This window comes from Cyclopterus lumpus, chromosome 15, assembly GCF_009769545.1.
Source record: "Cyclopterus lumpus isolate fCycLum1 chromosome 15, fCycLum1.pri, whole genome shotgun sequence".
NCBI classification, from domain to species: Eukaryota; Metazoa; Chordata; class Actinopteri; order Perciformes; family Cyclopteridae; genus Cyclopterus; species Cyclopterus lumpus.
This window is the reverse complement of record NC_046980.1, coordinates 13,175,573-13,194,890: the sequence shown is the minus strand read 5'-3', so window position 1 is coordinate 13,194,890 and position 19,318 is coordinate 13,175,573. Positions and strand designations below refer to the sequence as shown.

At 44.7% G+C, this 19,318-nt stretch overlaps 1 protein-coding gene across 2 annotated transcripts in view; it reads right to left on the bottom strand.

Annotated features, from left to right (window-relative positions):
* Window positions 1-19,065, bottom strand: part of slit1a (slit homolog 1a (Drosophila)) — an 85,884-nt gene extending 66,819 nt beyond the window's left edge. For both annotated transcript variants that reach the window (XM_034551791.1, XM_034551792.1), the window contains exons 1-4: window positions 18,503-19,065; window positions 8,348-8,419; window positions 5,942-6,013; window positions 4,376-4,447 (exon numbers count right to left, since the gene is read on the bottom strand). In XM_034551791.1, coding sequence (XP_034407682.1) covers window positions 4,376-4,447; window positions 5,942-6,013; window positions 8,348-8,419; window positions 18,503-18,711 — 425 coding nt within the window. In that variant the 5' untranslated portion in view covers window positions 18,712-19,065. The remainder of the gene's footprint in view (window positions 1-4,375; window positions 4,448-5,941; window positions 6,014-8,347; window positions 8,420-18,502) is intronic.
* Window positions 19,066-19,318: the final 253 nt, after the last annotated feature.

The window sequence follows — 19,318 nt, the reverse complement described above, 5'->3', positions numbered from 1 at the left end:
TTAGTGTCAGACAAACCCCAGTCAAGAAATCAGGATGTCGGCCATCGATGGCACAGAAACCTACTGATGAAGACGGGTTGCTATGGGGACTGCTGCCAAGTGGGGGCCCAAGCGGTCCTCTGAGGGAGAGAGAGAGACCTAGCACGTCGAAGGAGGTCATTCATAAGCAGAGACAAAGAGAAGGAAACGACAAGACCAGCTTGGGCCATTAACAGCCTGCCAAACAGACATGCATGCACAGACACACACATACACACACAAACATGCACGCACGCACGCACACACACACACACAGTATTATACAAACACTTAAACAAAGTCACAAGGAAAAAAAACAACCATTCATGTCAAGTTGTTCAGCCAATCATACACAAAAAGTCAAAAGTTGAAAGAGTAAATTTGCTGGCTTTGTGGTACAAAAAGTTTTGGAACACCACAGTGGGTTCACAAGTCTATCAATGTGCAGCAAACGCAAAGGGGAAAATACAAGGTATTGGATGGTAACAAAGTCAAAACAAATAGGAATACTAAAACAGAGAGATGATTTATAGATTTAATGATAGTGCACATTATTTATTCTAGACCTCTTTCCCACAAACACTTCTTTCTTCTCAGACTGAGCTACCGTTCCCTAAGCATCAAGCGATCAACAAACAGAAAACCCAGCATCCCTCCAACACAAACACAGAACAGGCAGTTCCGCATCAACACATAGTTGAAGCCGCTCTTTTATCTACAGTCAAAGCCATATAAAGAACGTAATCCCTTGTGTGTGCCTGCCATCCACACATTAGCACACAGAGATGTAATTATAGCGTTATTCTTTGTGTGTTTGTGCCTAATTGGTGTTATTTACATTTTCCCTCTTTTTCTCTCTCTTGTGAGTGTGCGCATATGCATGTGTGTCAGCAAGCCAGTATTCCAGCGTGTTTGTTTGGGGTTTGTGTATATCAGCATACCAGTAGTCAAGCTTTAGCACACAAATTAAAGATCTTAAAGAAGAGTGAGATCCCCTCTACAATCCTTTGCCAGGGTTTCCTCGACTCCCCTGTAGTGCAGGTACTACCACACCCTTCCCTCCTCCCTCCTCCCTCCTCCATACCTCCCGGGGAGATACACAAGAGAGAACCTCTCTTAGCCGTCCCCTCACCCGACCACGTGCATACTGCACGTTAGCCTTGAATGAAAGCAACACCTCTTCAAACAAGCCTGTGTTGTTGCCAGCATTTGTTTGTGGCGGCAACAAGCAAGGCGGTGAATCAGAAAACTCAAATACCCCTTCTCCTCCACCTCCCTCAACCCCCCATCCTGAGCGCAAACCAGATGCTATTCCCCGGGGCCAGCCATCAGGCTAACTGCTCTGCACTCCTCCAACTCCGCTCACCTATCCCTCTGTTTTTCCTCCATCCCGCGGTCCTTCCTTCCTCCTGCTCTCCCACTGCAAAAATACACTAATTATAGACATGGATGAGTAGATTACAGATCTGAAGTGCAGTGGAAGTGGGATGAGGAGAAGTCAGGGGTGGCGGGCTGGGGGCAACAGGTCGTTAACAGTGATGAATGCAACTCCATTTTCACTGTTATTGTTCACCGATGTTCCGCGCAGCACCTCTCACCTCTGCGCTGCCGTTCCCATGCCGACTCGTTAATGCAGACAGGCAGCTTTAACTAACTCTAACTATCGCTAATCAATTCCAATTATCTCTCCTCTGGCCCTCATGCATTGTTACTGGTATCTCTCAGGTCTGGGAAGAGACAGAGAAGTGGGGGTATAGATTTAAAAAAACACATACCTGTAAAATATTTTAATTCTCTGTTTTGTACATGAAACGAGACATACATACTGAGGTTTGATGTTTGGCAAAAATAATTGCAAAGGTTATTATTTATTTTTATTAATAAGTTATTATTTCTAAATAAAAAAGTTCTCTGTAAGTATGTGTTAGTAGCCATTTTTCAATACATGTTATAGCAAGAACTCTCGCATTAATTCTCTATCATCCCTTTGTAGTGGAAACTCATTACCCATTTAGTGTAATGACTGCATGGGAGTAAATGAAACTCCCCACAAATCAACAGTCCTCTGCTCATTTAACCAACAGCCTTTTATCAACCCGGCTAGCTTTTCCTCAAAAGTTTAATGAGAGTAACAATCTCATCTGTTTTCCCTCCCACCTCTATCCCCTACGTCCTTCTTTCTGTCGGTCCTCTCTGCGGGATGTCTATGACAAAAAGCCACTTTGTTATACAAAGCCTTTTCTCAAACCCTCACTCCAGAATGAGCAGAAAGAAAGAAAAAGAGGGGAGTCGAAGAGACGCAGAGTAAGAGTGTAAAAAGTCTAGAAAAAGGGAAACGGGGCAATTAATCCTGCGTCCAAGAGAAGAGAAACCATCTGGGTTAGCGCTCCACCTGAGGGCAGCGGGCTTTCACATTAACCTCTCTTGTTAGGATCATAAAGGCAGACTCTAACAAGCCCTGGTGAGCACTTTCAGCAAGTGCACACACATGCACGCACGCAAATACACACGCACGCACGCACACACATACATGCACACACACACATGCATGCATGCATGCATGCATGCACGCACACAACCATAAAGTCTCTTTCTCTTTGTCTCTTTGGCTGTCATCCTCACACACACGCACGCGCACACACATACGCACATGAAATAGCGCGCAGCTCTTCCTCTGGGAGCTGAGAACCTTTTAAGTCCATTAAAAGCTGCAGGCGGGAGCGAGACAAGGCTGTAACCTAACCGCATCAGACTGGAACCAGAACCTACGGTGTGGCCAAGACACACCACTCTGGATTAAGAAACACATTAGGAAAAACCATTGTCTTCTCCTGCTGGTCCTGATCCCACGCCACTAGACCTAATTTTTAACAAGCACTAGAAGTCATTCTCAAAGTAGCAACTGTCATTCGAACACGGGGACCATAAAGATTGAATTATTATAAGTTCCGTGGCCCTGGATTGTACATTTGCCTTAACTGTTGAAGAATGAATGGCATTTCCACACCTGAATAGCTTTACGATCCATTACGGTCCCTTTTTATCCAGCCAAGGATAAAGTACAAATGAGGGTATACACAGACACATAGCGAATCGATTAAGCAATGTTAAACAAAGTGTCGTTCTCCAGAACATGGCAGAAAAGCCAGCGCTAGGTTTAGAATAATGAGCGTGAAGTTAGATTGGATGAAACAGGGGAGCTGTGTGAGCACAATCCTCTGGCTGTTGGCAGAGTCCACTGCTCCAGATGGACTAATCGCTCGTTCAAGGCCATCCGCTGGTCTGGAAGGCCTCGGTCTGCTCTTTTTGTCTGTTCCAGCTACGTGTGATTGAGCCACAAGCAGGATAGCCTTGCCCCCAAAGGATGAGGCTTGGCCCTCAAGCCCCACAGATCGGTTTTGGTATAATGATAGGTGACGTGAGGAAGTGACAGATAGATTCAAGATGGTGTTAAAAATCGAACACAAGATAAACAGATGGAGGGCTAAGGCCAGGATCATAGGTTGGTAGTACCACTTTGTGGATTGAAGGGAGGGAAATGATTTTTCCACGTCCCACTGTTTCATTATTCCCAGATGCTCCAGGTAATCTGAACCGGAATAATGGGAGCTGGAATGATCAGCTAGCAACAAGGACACTGCTTATCCCGAAGAAAGAACGAAAAAAAAACATTGAGCCTTGTTGCAGATGGGGATATGAATTTAGCATTACTGTGGAATTTCCTCAGTGCATGGGGCACATGGGCGTAATGATGTGTGGGTGTGAGACAGTACAGGATTGGCATTAACAAGTGGAGATGATGACACATCTCATTCCTATGATGGAGGGATATGAGTCCACTGGCAGAGTGAGCTTTGGGGACTTCTCCTGTGACATAAAACAACCTCATTAGGTAACACAGACATCCTAGTCTAATATGTCCCTCAGTTCTAGTCCCAATGTCACACCAACTCTCTGTCACCAGTGGATTGTCTCACAGACAGAGCACAGAGAAACGTCAGATGACTTGGCACAAAGTGCAAATAACTCAGATTTCCACTCACACAGTTAATTTTGTCTCACAGACAGCAAGTAGAGTGGAAATATCAGTGTACACATCACACATTTCACCTAATACGTCTGAATGCTAATGCTAATGAGACCTGCTGGTTCCAGCAAAGTGCAAGTGAAGCATAACTGATCTTTAAATTATAAACCAAACCGAAGCCAACATTCATCAGATTTGTTGAGATCATGCTGTGCAGTATATTGTTTTAGCACATACGATCTCTGAACAATGTTGGGAGAGGCGACAAGTGCACTCACAGAAAAGAAAAAGCTCTGTGCTCAGTTGAAATAAAAAAGTGTATGTACTTACAGTCGAGATAGGGCAGGGTTCTTCTGAAACAGCAACTCAGGAAGCTGCTGCAGTTGATTACGGTTCAGCCGCCTACGGCAGGGAAAACATATGATCAACCAGTGAGTTTGTGTGTGTGTGTGTGTGTCTATGCATGTGTGCCCTTGTGTAGGCTGTGAATAATTTCTGCTAGCTGCCATAGAATCGGTTTAGCCACAGGCTATTGTGTTTCAGTGCGCTATTAATGTCACATAAATATCCAACTGAAAGTTCAGGGGAATTAAACTTCTACTCAGAGACAGCGCCATAAATTATTTCTGCACAGTTAAATTACGACGCTGGGCCGAGTAGAATTTAGCGCTCTGACGACTTTCCCAGAGTAACAGAATAGCAAGATTCCCATTCAAACAAGTGAATTACATCCACCAGTTATAGGAGCATGAAGAGATTTTATCTGAGGCGAACTATCAAAACAAGATGTTTCCAAATAAAATCAAGAGACATGGATAAGCCTATTCAAGCCCAAGGAAGCACTGACAGGAATGGTGGTTGGCAACAGACTCCATGTCAAACAACTACGGTCCAAGACTGTCAGGTTTTATGCAAATACAACATTTAAGTCAATGAGGAACAGACTGTTGCTAATCTGTTGGAAACCACAACTCTCTTCTTCCTGAATGGCCCATTGGAGGCACATGGGAGTGAATGCAGAGGCTGTGGCACAGAGAGGATGCAAATCTGAAAGGCAGGCAGCTGCCATTCCTTCGGACACATTCAGACAGATGTTGGGACCTGAGCCACTCACTGTATACACTGAGAAGAGTGCTTGGCCAGCTGAGGTGGAGATTTAGTGTGTAATGGGCATTAATGGTCTGCTGCCGCTCCGTTCAAATTGAACTGTACCTGCTGGTGGGGTAGTGGCTTTTTAACATTAGAGAAACGAGCCGCCTAATATCCACATTGGTCTGGCACAAGGTTACGTCTACCAAGTGTTCAGGATCAGCTGAATATGGAGGAGGAGAGGATGGCAGCTGTACATGGCCTGAAGTTTGGTAATGTAAATTGGTAATGTGGGTTTCAGATTGGGGGAAAGTCTTTTATAAAATAACCACAATGTGTGCATGACGGCATGTGTCCATAAAGTCATCTGCTTTGCAGGTTTCCATGTGGGTAGCAGTATTGATTTGCTAATGAGCTGGTTGAGGTGTGGTCAACTGTGTTTGTCTCTATTTTCCCAGCCGGTTTACAAGCTGTCGAGGAGTCCTGGTGCTGTCCAGATGAGCCAGGGTCTGCGGTGGGGGAGGCCTCTTCCACATATCCCACTGAGGGCATTCCTGTCAGACAAAGTTAATAAAAAAATACTCCTAGCCTACGCTGTACCCTCTCAGCACCATCTGACCACAATGAAATGACAAGGAATCACACTTGATATACAATTCATGGCCCGTTCCTCCTGTTAGTCTCATTATACTGATACAAAATATTGAATACAGATCAGTAATGTCATTATTATTTGATGTTAAAAAAGAAATAAAAATGTGTTATTTCTGCTCAGGCCATCTACTGACAACCCTGGGTGGTACTCACAGTCTCTCCAGCTCCTTCATGTCGTCAAAAGCCCCACGCTCGATCACAGTAATCTGATTCTCCATCAGCTGCCTGCAGAGAGAGGACAGAAAGAGAGCCTCAGAAACGACGTGATACAATGTGGCTTTGATTTTTTTATGAGTCTGTAAAAGGTCACTCCGGCTCTAACAAAGTAAAGGAGGCTTTGGGTGGCGGGCCTTCTAGCAGTATGTATATTCAAGCTGGGTGCAGTATATCACAGACAAACACGCACACGCACACACACGCACACACACACACACAGAGGGCAGTGGTGTGGACTGAGGGCACAGTGTGGAATCTTGGCAAAAGAAGCAGGAATAACAGCCAGGAAAGTGTCTGAGGTGGCTCAGAGAGTGTGGGTCCGGGATTTGGTGTGGTCCACTGGGTGGAGTGGCTGGGTGGAGATGAGACGAAAGGTAGGCAAGGGGTCAGAAAGTGTGAAAGGGGAAACTGAGGTGGTCTCCAAGATTTTTACAATTGGCACAAGCAAGGGAAAGTAGGCTGTGTGTCTATGTGTACCTGTTGGATAGCATAGTTGGAGAGTATCAAAGTTGCAGGCAGGAGATCAAGGCAGTTAGTCATACAAACATGGATGCATGCAAACATACAGTCAACACACACACACACAAGCAGGAACACATCCTTTCCTCACCTGCATTGCCAAAGCTAATGCACAAAAAAAAAAGAGGTTTGGATGGTTTTGGAAGTGTTACAATAACACAAGGCCAGGAAGGAGGGAAAAATGTCCAGCAGCTTTAGATGCAACAAGAGCTTTCCTTCATTACGTATACAACTGTTCTGTGTTGAAGGCAACCTCTCATGTCTCCTGTGAGGCCGGTCGCGCCACAACTCAGCAGTCTGGGCTTCCTCCCCATCGAATATAAATGCTAATCACTGCTCGCACTCCATAAACAGAGAGAGAAAAGTGCAATTCACCTCCGATCTCTTTCTCATGAATTTAGATGGAAGTGATTGTGATGAATATTTTTTGAATTGAGAAAACTTTTTTATAGACAGTCTGAAGTCATGAAGCCTACGGCTTTATCTATATCTTTCTTTCTACTTTTAAATTGTTCCTCTGTTGGATTGCTTTTCCTTTATTTTTCTCTCACACACACACACACACACACAGACACACACAGGCTGAGACACAGACACACAAACACACGCTGATGTAGACCAGCCAAGTACCCAGAGCCAGACAAATGGCGGTAAATCAGCTGTGTTGATTTTAGACAGACAGGATATATGGCAGCTGACTGTAAAGACAACCCTCTGTTCCTGTTTGGCTCCTTCTGAGGGTTGCCCAGGGGTCAGAGGTCAACCCACTGTTAGTCTTAATACTGTTGCCTCACAGAGGTTGACCCCCAGTACACAGACTTCACACAGACATGACATGCACCTACACCATGCTAATAATGTTTAAAGTTGTCTGGCATTTCAGAGAGTGAGCAGTGTGTGTGCATGTGTCACATGTAGCCCAGTGGAGGCTGTGAGGGGCATAGAGGCTTAACAACAAGGGGGGTAAAGTGCTGTCTTCACTACCCCTGCAATGAGTTGTTTCCTTCTTACTTGGTGACAAGCTGCCAACATGAAGGCATTTAACCTCCGCGTGGGAGTATGAGGTGGTGCACGAAAGGGGGCATCCATAGGAAGACGAGAGGGGACAAGGAACAGACGGGCAGACAGGGGGATGGGCGCTCAACGATGAGACTTGAAAATATTTCAGGCTTTGCTCGGTAATAGGAATTATGTGCAGCTTGTATTACATTTAAAACATGTTCAGGTCTACACAGCATCCCCTCTGCAGCAGTACTCCCAAGTGTTTGCGCTCACTGGAGAGACACTTTTACAACTACTTTAATACCTGTGCTGTTTAAAGTGCTGTTTAATTTCAAAACAGAGGGAGTCAATGACTTCACCTTAATGTGTTAACTGTGTTGAGAACCTATTTAGGACTGGTGCTTGTGTACACATTACATGTTGATGTGTGGGGACAGAGGTCAAGTGAGTGTGTGTGTGTGTGTGTGTGTGTGTGTGTGTGTGTGTGTGTGTGTGTGTGTGTGTGTGTGTGTGTGTGTGTGTGTGTGTGTCCATGTGTGCGAGTGTCTGAGGGCCAATAAGTGCTACTACAACATACAGAATACGGTGAGAGAAGTACATTACTTCACTCAGTAGCTTAATGCACTCTGGAGTAGGACTCTTGACAGAAGCATCTCCACTTCACTGGGTTTATGCTAATTTGAGCAGCAAGGCTGCACAACTTGTCTGATCCAAAGTTGGAAACAGCTCAGGTAAACATGAATAGATCAACTCAGAGATGGGCATGCACTACAGATACAAATACAAACATCTCATCATCACACATGAACATGAAGTACTTACAAAACTCGGATGTACTTGAGTCCAGCGAAGTCACTCTTGGTGATGCGTGTTAGGTTATTCCCATTCAGCTCCCTGCAAAGACAGACACACAAAGATGTATGAGTAATTAATGTTTATTCTCCCTTTGAACCTCCACCTGATGGCTAAATGTCATGGCGGCACAAATGCATCTTATTCTACTGAGGCCTGAGTCAAAATGTTATCTGGAGCTTTGCATCACACACAATCAAACACTTCAGCCCGCCCCCCCTCACACCCCACCCCACCCCACCCTGCACACACACACAAAGTGCCCCACGCTCTCATGACACTGGTCTAATGCTGTCTTTAATTGCTGCTGTTTTTATGAAATGCTAATTTCTGTAGATGTTACATGTAACATGTATTGAAGGGTGGAATCAGAAACATTGTGTTCGAGGGAAGTTCACGCTCAGTTCTAATTCCACTGGGAGATATCAAGTCCTATTAAAATGGAAGACACATTTGAGCTGCCTGTTTGTCTTTCTATTCCAGCCCTCTCCCACCAACACCCACAACCCCCCTCTCTTTCTCTGTCTGCCCTGTCCTACTATTGGTGAGGATTAGCAGGAGCCGGCGGAGGGGATTTGGGTAGGGCCACAAGGCCAGAAAGCTAAGTGCTGTGGATATAATGGAAGCAGGCTCCCTGCTGAGAGCTGGCCATTGCTGCAAAAGGAGAGACTAAATAGTTGAAAAGAGAGAGGTTTTAAATTTACTGCTGGGACCTTTCAAGATAACCATCATCTAATGGCTGGCAATAGTTATTCCTAAAGTGTCATGTATTTGATAACTCTAAAATTAGCATGGCAACCTCAGTTACCTCTGCTGACAGACTCCTTTGTTGCTGCAAAAGACCGTGGAAGATTTATATTTAACCCTAGTAGCAGATTGTATTCTCTTGACAGAGGGGAAAAACGCAGTCAAAGTGTTTCTCTGTGCTACTGCACGTTCTAAGCATTATGAGTCCATCCTAGCCTGACCCCCCCCCAACCCTGTAACCAAAAAAACTGGTTCCAAATCTACACCGAAAGCACTGGTCTTTCTCGCTCAGTCACTCTCTCCTTCTCTAGTCTAATGACCACTCCAGGGACTGTAGTGCTATGCAGTACGAATGAGAACGGTCATTATAGACAGATGGTGTGTGTGTGTGTGTGTGTGTGTGTGTGCATGCGTGTACACAGGTGCATCGACAGGCCAAGCGACAGGGCCACGGGAAATAAATAATGGACTGGGCTTCATTAGGCTGGGCTCCTCTACACACATGTGGTGCTCATTACAGGTGCTTACGCAGATAGGCACTAACGCATACACCCACTCACACGATTCTGGATTTCCAATGTCTTATCTTCAGGGTGGTCATTGCGGATGACACACGGAGGACATTAAAAAGGAGAAAGATAGAAGAGGAAAAAGGGGAGAGAGATGGTTAAAGTGAGGGCCAGCAGGGGGAATATGTGGGGAAATGACTTAGACGTAAAAAAGTGAAACCACACTTTTCTCCTCCAGGAATAAGGTCTTGCCTCCTGTAATAAGAGACATGACATAGTTTCTGCATGTACTCTGGAGTTGACTATTTTGTTAGCTGAGATCTGGTAAACCAAATTGGCCATGCACCTGTTCAGCAATGCCGTGACATTTAGGCAATGTTCAAATGCCACGAGCAGCCCATGCTGTTTTAGCTTGTCAGAATCCACACTGTTTATGACATATTTTGACCTTTCCCATTGGCATTTTGCAACTGAAACCACGCAATATTTTCAAGTCCTGGAAATTGCCCAGGTGACAATCAGGTCCTTGAAAAGTGCCGAGGTAATAACGTTCCCACTGTGATTCATTCGCTACAAGGAATGATGACTTGTGCATGTTGACATGACCTTCAACTGTTATATCAACTGTAAATACATTCAGGAAATCCATTGTCTTACGCATGCATATTTACTGCATAAACAAAGGAAAGGTTTCTCATAAAGAGGACACTGGGCTTTATTGCCTATATATAGTGTGAAAGCTCCTGTTGCTTGACCCATCTGATGAAGTCTGCTGACCCATGGGAGTATTCTGTCTCTGAGGAAACCTGCCAAGTTACTCCCCTGTCTGTACGGATGCTCTGTTCATCTGGCTGATGGAAAGAAGCTGGGATTCACATCAGTTTTGACCAGGAAATAATTTTGGCGCACACACACACACACAGAGAGAGAGAGAGAGAGAGTGAACTTTGGTGTTTAGTTCTCTTAGATGAACAAATCTAGGTGAACCTACAACTAAAATAAAAAGGTGAAGAGTATGGACTCTAGACGTGTGGAGTCAGCGGCACTCGTCTTCCTGTTGATTCCATTTCTAAATAAGGGCGCCGTATGCCAAAGTAATATGTGGTCTGGAAGCCTCAAAGAAAAATCTGCTGTTTGTTAGCTACAATATCAGACACTGCTATACATTCTTTGTTTTACAATCAAAGGAGTCTAAGCAATGGCTTTTGGCACAGCAGCAAAGGCACGTCACTCCTTTCATAGACAGATGTTTTGTAGTACTGACTTTGGGTGGGTTTTCACATTACAATACTTCAGAGGTAGAAAATTATTAGGTGTCATTCCCAGTTCCACAGCGAATGATTTCCACCTCCAAATACAGTCAATCCCATTCCATCCTCTGGAACCACTGCAAGGATTCCCAGTGCTGACACACTTCCTGGAGAGCAGTGGATTTATGACATCACTATCTAATCCCTCTTCATCTTCCATCTCAAGCTGCTTGATGCATGGGAGTACTTCCTGGTGCACCTTCCCTCGGGTGGACACGCGGAAGCTATGCTCCACCGTTCCACATCTCTATAATTCAAAGGAGCTCCGAGCGCTGCTCAATTCTGAAAAACTCATTATGCTTATTTCTGCCAGCTGCTGGGGTCCCGGGGCTGAGGGGGACCTGGTTCGAATTAAGCAACATTACATGAAATGAAACCCCTAGACAAAAGGGGGGATAAGCAAACATACCGGCTAACCAAGGCCTGCGCACAGACACACTCACACGGATACAACTACAGTATACACATGTGCTCTGTTTCTTACACATATACGCAAAAAACGTTTAATTATACTGAATCAAGGAGTAGAGACAAGCACACCTACTGCCATGAACACAAACAGTGCTTGTGGGAAAGGCAATTGTGTTTTGTTGGGAGGTTGACGGAGCAAAAGAACATAATGATCACAAGAGAAACTACTGTTGGCTGTCTCACTTTCCACCAAAGCCAAGCTTGAGTTTAATAGTCAATTTGTGATTCAAAATGTACTTACAGGCTGTGGCAATAGGCAAGATGCAGTTATTCAAAGAAAGGACAAACTAAAACTGCAACATGTTAAGCCTGCGTCTCGAGGACAAACTGGACATTTGTGAGTCTTGCTAATTCTCAAGCCACAGTTCATTCAGACTGAACTCGAGGCCAACAAGTCAGGATTTTAACTGGAGGTAAACCGATCTCTCCCCCACCCTTTTTTAATTTTACACTGAGGTGACTTATCAAGGTGCTTATTTTTTTTGCAATGCAGTCATTCTGTGTTGCTGGTGTGAGAACCACATGGACATTTGTCCTGAGCAGCTTTAGCCTGGCAGGGAAGGCAGAAGCCAGCTGATTGAGGATCGGTGGCACAGTGCTGTCCTAACTCCTCGCTGTGGAAACAATGGGATGATCAGAAGCCTGAGGTCCTGTACAGACCGAGCGTGGATGCTCATTAACCACAATCACACACCGATAATGCTATTTGATCCGACCAGCAAGCATTCTCCCTAATGAATGAACTGAACAGGTTGAGAAGCTGCGGAAGAGTGAAGCATTCCTCCTCCTCCAGACCCTGCGGCATATGGACGTGACAGCCGTGAAACACACAGGAGGAGAGGGGGTGGGGGACAACAGTCACTGAAAGAAGACAGTGTTGTTAGCTGCCTGAGAGCGCCGGTGTGGAGAAGTTTGGTGGAGTGTATATAGCGAGTATAGCCGCAAAGCTGTGAGGAGCTGACGAGCTGTCTGGGAAACGTCAGTGCAGAAACGAGTCCTGATAGACTGTGAGGGGAAAGTGACCTACATACTAGTTGGGCCGACATGCTCCAGAACCAGGCAGTCCCATCTGGGCTCACAACAACCTCCTAAACAAAGATAGAGTGACTGCGGAAGTGAAAGAGAGAGAGAGAAAGCAGACCACCATGACCAAAATAACACACTCTTAAATGCAACTGGAACACTTCTGTCCACACTAAGAGGTCAGATTTCCGCTCCGCTTGAACTAAACATTCCCTCTCCATTGAAATGTGGCTTTCAGACGAGCAGTTCAGGCCCTCCACTGCACATTTTGAGTGTGTGTGCGCCAAAAGACGTCTGAGAGTGTTTTACCAGCTCTTGGGCTCCTGAAGGGGTATTTACAGGTTTCATTCTGCTCAGTCAGGAGCCAGATTACTGATAGGAAAGGTAAATATCAAGCAGATCCGACACACGCACGCACACACACACGCACACACGCGACCGCTTCTCGGAGCCTTGACCTGTGCAGGATCTCCTGCATCTTGCAGAGCTACTTGTATGAACGGCTACAGGCACAAGTCAGGGACCAAAACTCAAGTATCTGTCTCTTTCTGTTACTACCAGGCCTTCACACGTTAACTACAATCTTGAAAAGGAGACTCAACAGTTTTATTTTTCATGTGCCAGATGCTGCTGGATGCAAAAACGAGACACATAGCAAGAGAGACTTCAAGGTGTGAAAAAAAGACCATGGAGGACAGTAGCATACAGCCACTTTCTGATCAAACTCAAGATAACTTATGACACTCTCTCAGGCCGAAGCGAATCAATAAAACATCTGTTCCAATGTGTGTTACTGCCACAGGCTGGAACAAAACACACACACACACACACACACACACACACACAGTATCTGTAGTTTGTTCAGTGACAGACGCTGAGGTTCTGTTGTGGCTTTGAGTCCCGCTTGAAGGTATTTAGGCTCTGAATGTGTACTTTGACTGTAAAGTGGATCATGCGGACAGAACATCTCTTCTGCCACATCTATTATGTTTCAGTTATCCCACACAGAAGACCGAGAAGACGTTTGCCTGACAGATGTGCGCTGACGACTGGCAACTTGATGGATGCTGCATGTGTGCTCGAAACTGTCTGTTGATCCCTGAGAATAAAGAGCTGTTCTGTGCTCACCGCACTGAGCGCGCTGATATCTACATTCCTCCAGCTCTTTACAAAGATTTGCTCATCTAGCAGATAACCCCACTGCGAAAGCCGAAATGAAAAGTCAATCAAGTGATCAGTCTTTAAAATAATTGTTCTGTTCACTTTTTAAAGAAGAAATGCCAAACGTTCACTGGTTTTAGCTGCTAAAATGTGAGTTTGAATAGTTGACGGAATCTCTCTTTAATTTTGACTGATGGTCAGACAAAGCAAGACATTTGTAGCAGAGACGCACAGATACAACTTATTCAGTCCTGTTACATATAGCTGTGCTTCGCACCAATCCTGTGTTTAATTAACAAGTTGTATCCCTCACTGTGTGTGAGTGACTGGAAACATTCTTTTATGTGTGAGGAAACATCAGGCTGGATTTCAATAGTGCTTTCCTAACTTTGAGAAACAAAAAGTAACAAATAAATACATAGATATAAATGTAGTGAGTTGATCCCTATTAGAATAATAAAGCCTACAGTAATCTTAATTAACAAAAATTACAATTTAAGTGGTTTTTTTTTTTTTGAATGTAGTAAATAAATTGTCAAAACTTAAACAGGATTTAATTCCAGTATATAATTTGTAAAATATATAAACAAAGAATTGAATAGATCGACCCATTGTCATCAATGTCTGATCCAGAGACTAGACTTAGTATCCGGCCATATCAGAAAATAATTGTAAGGTTAATCGATGGATCTATTTTTATTTTTTAAATGAAGACTGACTTCAGCAGAGTACATCAAGACACTCCAACCCGTAATGAACAAGCACTGATAAGACAAATGCACAGACCGATGCAAAGTTGCTTGAATCTGGCTTGCTGCCCATAATTTACCCTCAAACTTGAATCACATCAAAAGCAACTTGACTAGTGTGAAATGTGGATTATGTAGGCATATCTACAACGCCAAGAGTGTGTTCACTGATGCTCTCTCTCTCTCTCTCTCTTCCCCCTATCTCTCTCTCTCTACTCTCGCTTCATTTCCAGCTTCTTACTGGCTAGCCAGGAGGGTTAAAAGGAAAGATGGACTTTTGAGAGATGAAAGGTGATCTAGGTGGATTCTCCTAATTCGATTTTCATGGTCTGCTGAGATAGAGCCACTTTTAGATAGGCGTGCAAAGCAATCACGCATGTACACTCAAAGTATGCACATGCATGCTCACACACTGCATATATATAAGCATGTTAGACACGCACAAGGTCAAACAAATATTTTTTTTAAAGTTGGAAGGCATTCTCTGGCATAGACACATCCCATTGATGGGGTCATTTCTTAGCTCTCATGAGTGCAATCACACTTCCATAAAGTAGCTGCGCTCATCAGGATTGCAGGCTGGCAGGTGTTGGGTGAGTTTAGACACTCAGCAGCTGGCTTTGATGCTCAGAGGTCTGTCATCACTCTGCTTTGACAAGCAGCACTCTTATGGTACATGGATTTAAAAATTAAAAAGGAGACAAAACGCTTCGATTGAACAATAAAAACAGCACAGAGTGCCAAAAGATGAAATACTTTGGCTCACAGTATTTTTATTACTGTTACTTTGTGACAGTAATACAGGTCACAAAATACTCAATAGACAGCGCCAGCGAAGTACAAGAGAAAAGACCACAGCTGTGGAGTGCAGGCAGTAAATTGAATGACCCAGTCCTCCATTCCAGGCATTATCACTCCTCACAGGGTTATCTTTTATGAGGTTGGATATATTACACTGTAAACCTCAGGGCTCGACTTTTCTTAATAAATAACATAATCTCCTTTATTCCTTCATTAGCTTTGTGGTTGAGTTACATGTCTTCATTCCCCAGTGCAGTAGTCCCTTCATTAACACCTCGCCTTGAAGGACCTTCTCATCCTGCTCCCGACCCCAACGTCTCCACCCCTCACTCCACTTCTTTGTCTCTTTTCTCCATCTCACTCTTTCCACTTTAGTCACATAGCCAGAGTTGGCAGTTAGTGGGCAGGCTGTGTTCGGTCTTGTCAGGGCAAATTATGAATCAGGTGGCCGGTGAGCTGTCGGTTGTACCAGCTATGTGCCGGTGCCAAAAACACCGCAGGCATTCCCAGGCACATGCTCACACACTCTCCACCTCCAACCCCCCAAATATATAAACATGGTTATCGAAGCAAGGGAGCCCCTCTTCTTCAGCTACCACCAAACCGCATGTGTTTTCATCTAACATTACTTATTCACTGCACGCATGCTCAAGATATGGAGGCACATGCTCAAGTTTATGAACAAACATAAGTGAACCTGGGATTTATACAGGCGCACAGGAAAAACCGACACACAAACACACACGCATATGGTGTGCAGCCTCCTCCTCCCCCATTCTGGAGGGGCTCCAACGTGCCCCCAAATCTCAGTATAGGGAATATTCTGGCGCAGAAAAAACATCATCACTCCATTGGCTTCTTGCAATAAACAGATGAGGCGCACACTTATCTAAACAGCAGGATAAAGCAGGGAGAGAAAACAACTGCAGGTTAGTTCAATACCTGTCCATCTAAAAGCTGTGAAAGTTGCTTTATTGATCAATAGAGATGCTGATGCTGTGTAAAGCAGGATATCAATGTGATCACGATGTGTTGCAGATGAATAAAGACAAGGAAGAAGAGAGACAAGGAAAGAGACGGAGCGAAAGGCTTGATGCAAAGAGGGAGCAGAGGGGGAGGGAGCGGCCGGTGGCCCAAACGAGGCAGGGTGTGATTTTAATACATGGAGCTCACAGACTCATTACAGGCTTCGGTCTGAGGAGCGCAGGGGTCAGACCTGATCCAAACCCACACTGACAAGTGCAAATGGGATTCTGCTGTCTGTCTCAACACCTTTCATACGCACACCCCGCCCCATAAACACACGCACACACACACACACACACACACGCACACACACGCACACACTTTCTAGCAAAACCAACCCCCTCCTTCTATTAAACACACACTCTACCACCCGTAAGTATCACTCTGTATACATTAGCGCAAACACACCAGTGCATTCACACTGATGTCCATAAACATACGGCGAAGCAGACTGTCAAAGTGAAGTGAAAGCCCTTCTATTTTGTTAGCTTTCTCTAGTCTGCATCTACTTTCCTTACAAACACTAATGCTACGTCGCCTCCTTCCACTAAAGTGCAATTTGAAATTTTGTGATTTCAATGATTTCCGACAAAGAAAAAGTTTACGTTAACATTTCATCCTTGAGGTGAGGTCCACCAACTTCGGGAAAAATGTTACAAAAACTTGATCAACTCATTACTCATCTTTGACTCTGGTAGCGTTTGCACAATTTCTTTAACATGAACACATATTTGCTAAATGCATACACATAAATCTAGCCATGCACATGGGACCATCGTGGGAGGCAGGGTGGGCTGCCCTGATTTGCACAATCACCTTGATGAATCACCCTATACAACCGGCTGCAAGACAGCATAGTCTCTATTGTTAAGTAGTGCCTCTCCATAAAGGCTGGCTTTCTTTTACATGACCTACACACACATCTAACACACATCATTTACACATGACCTTTATACACATCACGTACAAAATGCAGCATCTTGGGTGTGCAAAGACATGCTCGAAAACATCCAGAGATGTTACAACAATAAAACCCCTGCTGTACATGAACTATGAATGCACAAACAACTTTATAACACAAAAATGCCCTTGAGTGGAGGGGCAGGGTATATTTCCAGTGTGTATGGCCATTCATGTAAAAGGAAACCACAAAATGAGCGTGTTTCCTCTCTGCTTAAATGTTGAACCAGCATGTGCACATAAGCAACCCGGAAACATGAAGACGGCAACGGAAAAAAAGGTGTTCTTAGAAATTAAATATGAAAAGCATAAAATATGCAGCCAGCTCCCACTATGCCAACGCTGCCTCTGACACAGGCTGTCTCTCCACTGTTACCACTGCATGTTTTATTCAGGACTGATATTCTAAAAGCCGAAATAGAACAATCTATTTCCCCTTGCACTCCTCACTTCTGATTTACTGATGAATATTTCAAAGGAATGTGAGGAAAGACTCCACTCTGCAAGCCGGCGTCTGCCTCACCTCTCCCTCCATCTCCCATCCTCCCTCCGTTTTACAAGACAGCTACGTGATCCTTGTGCAAGACTCACTTAAGTAGCAGATTTGCTTAATTTTCTACATGATTTAACAATTTGTGGAGTGAGTGTTCAGAGGCATGAGAAGGGGGCGAGAGGGGAGTCTTTGTCCCAGGAGTAGAGGAAAGTGAAAAGGGAAAAAGAGAAAAAAAGAAAGAAAAAAAAGATAAAGAGAGTCACAGTGCTGCATAGACAGGAAACATGTTCCCAAACATAACAGAATCTAAACTAACCACAGTAGCAGCCGGCTCTGTCTCACAATAATTTAAGATTCAAACTTCAGGGAAAACTTTACTTTTTGATTTCTAAATGTATGTCACATAAAAAATTTGACTTCATTCTTTTGCTTTCAGGATTTAGGAAGAAATATAAAACAGATGCATCAAGCATAAACAAGCAGGTAAGTAGATTATGGACACATGTGAAAGGCACACATCTGCTCCTGGTCTTTCTAGTCCCTCATGCCTATTTATACCTGACTGGAATGCCAGTGAGTGAGTGAGTGACTGACACACACGCGCGCGCGCGCACGCGCGCACACGCACACACGCACACACGCACACACACACACACACACACACACACACACACACAGGCAGAGCTATTGTTCTTTTTCAGTCCAAGCAAAGTCATGTGCACCACTATAATACAGAAAGGGGACAGAAGGAATACAGGGAATAAAGAAGAAAGAGGAACACAGTCAGGGAGTTCTCTATCACACACACACACACACACACACACACACACACACACACACGCACACACACACACACACACACACACGGTACTCACAGTCTTTCAGTGTTGCGGGGGATATTCCTTGGCATGGTTTTGAGACCCAGCCCATGGCAGTCTACTGTGGTGCCGCTGCAGGTACACAGGGCTGGACAGGCACTGGCATTGCCCATGAGCAGTGCAGAGAGCATCACCACCCACATCCAGAGTGGCTGGCCAGCCAGCCTTCCCATGCCTGCCCCAAAACAGCTACCTCTGACAGGCATGTTCACCGCCACTGCAGCCAGCTCTTCTTCAACAAAACCCTTACTTCTCTCTGCAAAAAAGTCCTGCTACACCTCGAAAGTCCTCTAAAAATAAGTATGTATTTGTGGTGAATAGAAATAGAAAAACAAAACTATAACAAATGCTATTATTTTCCTCTTAGCTGTGAAACAGAGCAAATCCTTTTTGTTCTTCTAGAGTTCTTTTGATGTAGGTTTGATATCCACCACAGTTTGCTGATGTAAAAAAAAGCTGTTTTCTCTCTCTTATTTTCTCCTCGCAAACTCTTCTCCTCTCTTGTCTTTTTGGAGTTGCTGTGCTCTGGTCTGCACACGTCTGCGTCTCTGTCCTCCTCTCACTCAGTCCCGCTCTGCTCTGCTCGCCTGAAGAGAGAGGGAATAGGGAAAGAGCAGAAAGAGAAAAAAAGCCAGTCTCTTTCTCTTTCTCTCTCTCTCTCTCTCTCTCTTACATACACACACACCAGTCATCCATCACAAGGATCTACAAATAGCAGAGCCCCCCGACTCCACCCCTACCCCTCCTCTCCTCCCATACTCCTCTCCCCCCCTCAATACCCCCCACCCCCAGAACCCTGCCTGAACTCACTCT